Genomic DNA, 4,748 nt, shown 5'->3' on the forward strand with positions numbered 1-4,748 from the left:
ACATTTTACATTCCCAAACCACAGCCCCCTCTCATTGTGAGCCCTTCTGAGGGAGTGTTGGCTCCCTCCTGAGACACTGTTGGGGTCCAGGCTGCACCTCAGGATTGGGTCTGTCTCTGCCTCAGCCCACTTGCCTCTCTCACTGTCCCTTGGTCAACAGAGAGAGACAAGCAGATTCCAAGGGAGCACCCCATCTTCCATGCTGCCTCCCACAATGCCAGGCCCCAAGTCTGACAATCCTGCCTGAGGGCCCGAGTCAGGATCCACCAGAGGCTGAGACGCCCCCAGATGAAGCCACCTCGGGCTTGCCCCACAAGTCATCCCCACGTCCCTTGGGTCCGAGAGCCACTGTAAGTCACAGGCGCGAGTCCTCAGTTTTCTTTGATTCCAATTTATTGGAAACACCACCACGACGGATAGAAGCCAGATCTGGGCATCATAAATTAAAAGTCGCTGATAAAAAATACCCTGAAAACTAAAGAGTACTATAGAAGTCTGGGGACCATCCCACTGGCCCTGAACCACTCCCCAGAAACAAGGGGTTCAGCTCAGGCTGGGGCGGGGTGTTGAAGCGTACTGGCACCACACCGTGGCTTTCTTGGCATCAGAAAAAGGAGAGAACTGGAAAGAGGGGGTCCTTGCTGGAGCAGATGTCGAGCCCAGAAAAGGCCCGATGAAGGCAGCTCTGGAGCCCTGGGAATCTGCCACGTGTCTGCCACACACACACACACAAACATGACGGGCATAGAGACTCCTTCCTGGCATCTCCAGCCCCTGGCCCTCAAGCCCACAGGACACCAGACCCCGAGGTCCATCCGGGGTCACCGCTGACTCAGGTGGGAGAGCAGGTACACAAGGCCCACCAACAGGAGTCCCCGGACCCCCAGCATCACGAGCAGGAAGAGGACCAGGATGGACGTGACGGGCTCCACAGCGTGATTGCCCAAGTGCCACTGCGGGGAAGCCCAGGTTCACCAGCTAGCCGGTTGAGGTCGTAGAAGGGCGACTGGGCGGCCCCCGGCCTGGCAGCTGCCTGCTGCTGTTGCTGTTGCTGTTGCTGTTGGCGGGGACCAGAGCCCCCCCAGGGGTGTGCCAGGGCCCCGGTGGAGGAAGCTCTGTGAGGAAGAAGGCAGAGACGGTGCGTTAGGGGCTGCCGTATGCCCCCTTCAGCAGCCAGCTGGGCCTGTGGCCCCTTTTCTCAGCAACCAGGCCGGGTCCCAACCTCTGAGTCCCAAGTGGCCATTTCTCTCCATTCCAAGCTCCTAAGCCTGGATGGCGTTCTGGGGAGTGGGGAAGGTAGGTCCGAGCCTCTCCCCCAACTTACCTGCCCAGGGGAACTGGTGCGTGCCTGGGGGGTGGGCCCTCAACCCGAGGGTCATCATCCTGCACGATATCCCCATTAGCCAGGATCCGAACCATCTTCTCAGGAATTTTGGGGTCCCGGGCAGGACTTGGGCTTTCCAGTTGGCAGATCTGAAAAGGGGCCGGAGGGAGCGGTTGAGCAGAGAGCAAGAATAGTAGGCGTCCAGTGGGGTGAAAGCAATGACGAAAGGGGAGGAATAAAGGCAAGGGGGTGGCTGGAAATACTTCTCCCAGGCACAGGTGAGCTCACAGATAACACCCCCCCCCCATTCCATGGGGGAAGGAGGTTTACTGTGGAAAGCCCTGAAGGTCCCAGAAAGCCTCCCCCCACCCCACCTCTGAGGCCAGGGGAGGGGGCCAGAGCCAGCCAAGGAGCTTGAAGAGACAGACAAACCCCAGACTCACCTAACTTGACCTGGGCTGGAGGAGGCGCCTCTTAGGAGCTGGGGTACTGGATCCTGGTTTAAAAATCAACCTTGCTAAGTTGCCAGGGGCCCTCCAGGAGGTGCCTTCACACTTGGGGGCGTCTGGGCGTCTTAGGCGGCACCAGTGAGCTCTGGTGGAGAAGGGGGGTCTTCTCCCAACCTGCACAAACCACCCCACCCCATAAGTCCCTTTCCATGGAAAATTCCCAAAGCACACGCCCAGCCCCCACCCGGCCGGGCGGGCCCAGCGTGGAGGCAGGACAGGACCCCCGGGAGAAGGCAGGGCGATGGGGCCCCCTCCCTAGACCCTCTGCGCACCCTGCAGCCCCCTGGGTGGGCTGGGGCGCCTGCAGGGTCGGGGTGCAGGCAGCCAGGAGGGGGTGCGGCCTGGCCCGGGTTCCCAGCCCAGCTCCGGCTCGGGATCCCGGCCCGAGGGGCCTGCACGCACCCGGGGAGCAGCAGGGCGTTGGCAAGGGCGCAGGCACGCTCGAGGGGGCTCGCACCCCGAATCCCGACACCCACCTGCGGGCCCCGCGCTGTCAGCCACTCTCTCCGGCGCTTCCTCCCACCTGACCTCGCGGGAAGCGCCCGGCGGCCGGGCTGCGCGCGCCTCCCGCAGGCCGCCTGGGGAAGTGCAGCCGCCAGGAGTGGGGGGCGCTGTCCGGGGGCGAGGGAGGAGCGAGGAGTGAAGAAGATAGACGGGCAGGGAGGCAAAGGGAGGCCCGGAGAGAAAAGTGGAGTCCGCAGAGGAAGCCCCAGCAGCTAGGGAGCCTCTGACCTGGGAGGAAATCTTATTTTTAATTTATTCATAATTAATCTTGTTTTGTTGATTTGATTAATTATGGATCGATTTATTTTGTCATCTATTGATTTGGTTGATTATTGATTGATTTTTAATGTGTTCGATTACTTATTGATTACTTGATTGGTTTGGGGGCCACACCCAGAGGGACTCAGGGGTTCCTCCTGGCTCTGTACTCAGGAATCGCTGCAGGGGACCCTATGGGATGCCAGGGTTCGAACCCGTATCCATCCCGGGTCGGCCACATGCAAGGGCAAACGCCCTACTGCTGTGCTCTCTCTCTGGCCTCTGGGAGGAAATCTTATTTTTTTAACTTTATAATTAATCTTAATGTGTTCAACTTGATTAATTTGATTATTAATTGATTGTTTTTTGATTTATTTGTTTGATTGATTTATTGTTGATTAAGTGATTGGATTTGAGGCCACACCCAGAAGAGCTCAGGGGTTCCTCCTGCCTCTGCACCCCGAAATCGCTCCTGGCAGGCTAGGAGACCATCTGGGATGCTGGGGACAAAACTCGATTCATCCCAGGTCGCAATGTGCCAGGCAAACCCGCCTTACCGCTGAGCTATCACCTCCTGGAGCGAAATCTGTAGCCTCCTCCCATCAACTTCCTGCCTAATTTGCGGGGATACCAGATAAGACCTGGTTCTGCCCTCAGGAAGCTCCTGCTCCAGCTAGGCAGATGAGGCTTGAGCCCTCTGACAGGATTAAGAACACGTGAGGATTTCCTGGAGGCAAGTGGCTTTGAAGCAGGGCCCCCAGGGTTAAGGAGGGGTTTTCTGGGGTATGGAAAGGGGATGCACGCTCTTGGTAAAGGAGAGGGAAAAGCCATTCTATCCCTATTCTTGTACCCCCTTGTCTGGTGTTTTCCCACCCTCCCACCTCACTCTCATAACTATTGGTTCCCTGCAGTAGAGTGAACCCCTCAGCCTTGCAGTTTAGGGTATTTTTCCAGGTGCTGACAAGTTACTGAATGGGTCATTCTCTTCCCCAACCTCCACAATACAGGACTAATGCTGTGGCGTATGGTTGTTGAGAGATGAAGCTGAGAGTTCCCGCAAGTTGATCAATAGAATTATGGTACCAATCAAGAGATTTCTCCAGAATTGGGCACATATTTACTGGGCTCATAGCAAGACAGATTCCAGGTAGCCAGGGAAAGGGTGTCAAAAAGGAGAGTGAGGGCTGGAGGGATAGCACAGCAGTGGGGTGTTTGCCTTACAAAGATGACCCAGGATGGACCTAGGTTCAATCCTGGGCATCCCATATGGTCCCTAAAGTCAGGAGCAATCTCTGAGTGCATAGCCAAGAGTAACCCCTGAGTGTCACCGAGTGTGGCCCAAAAACAAAAAAAAGAAGGGTGAAGGCTGGGAGTTAACACAGTAAGTAGATAGGGCCCGTTATCTCATCCACATTCGACCCTGGTTCAATCCCCAGTACCCCATGTAGTTCAGAGCCCCCACAGGTGTGATCCCTGAGGCCAAAGCCAGGAATAAATCTTCCGTACCACCAGGAGTGATCCCTGAACACAGAGCCAGGAGTAAGCTCTGAGCACTGCTGGGTGTGATCCATAAACAAAAAATAAAAATATGAATAGGAGCTGGAGCAATAGTACAAGAGGAAGGATGTTTGTCTTTCATTGGTCAATCCGAGTTCGATCAGGCATTTCACACTCTGAACACTGCCAGGAGTAACCTCACCGCCGGGTGTGACCCCAAAATAAACAAACAAAAAATATATAAAACAGACTGGGGAGCTAGCTCACAGGGCATGAGTGCTTACCTTGCATGGCCTAATCCCCCTTTGGGTCCCGAATACCATATTAACCACCTATATCCCTGGGCACTGAACTCTCCTGAGCACGCACCCCAATATTGATGCATTAGGCTCATGCTATCTGCCCAAGAGTGCAGGGATGGTGTCTGGAATCCACGCCCCCAATAAAATGGACTTTCAAATAAATTTAAACTGAAATACTAATGTGATGAGGAAAAGATGCTCAAGGCAGTGGGCTCTAAGAACCTTGTTTGTTAGTTTGGTTTGGTTTGGTCTGGGGACCACATCCAGCGGCACTCTGTGGTTATGCTAGGCTTTGCACTTAGAAATCACTTCTGGCAGGCTCATGGGACCATATGGGATGCTGGGGATCGAACC

General features: G+C 55.5%; 1 protein-coding gene across 1 annotated transcript; it reads right to left on the bottom strand.

Annotated features, from left to right (window-relative positions):
* Window positions 1-375: 375 nt before the first annotated feature.
* FAM241B (family with sequence similarity 241 member B) lies at window positions 376-1,551 on the bottom strand. Its single transcript, XM_049790510.1, is given in 4 exon segments — window positions 376-959; window positions 962-1,081; window positions 1,083-1,113; window positions 1,325-1,551. Coding segments are annotated over 4 exon segments (384 nt in total). The 5' UTR covers window positions 1,420-1,551; the 3' UTR covers window positions 376-821.
* Between the last annotated feature and the right edge of the window lie 3,197 nt (window positions 1,552-4,748).

Source organism: Suncus etruscus, chromosome 17 (genome assembly GCF_024139225.1).
Source record: "Suncus etruscus isolate mSunEtr1 chromosome 17, mSunEtr1.pri.cur, whole genome shotgun sequence".
NCBI lineage: Eukaryota > Metazoa > Chordata > Mammalia > Eulipotyphla > Soricidae > Suncus > Suncus etruscus.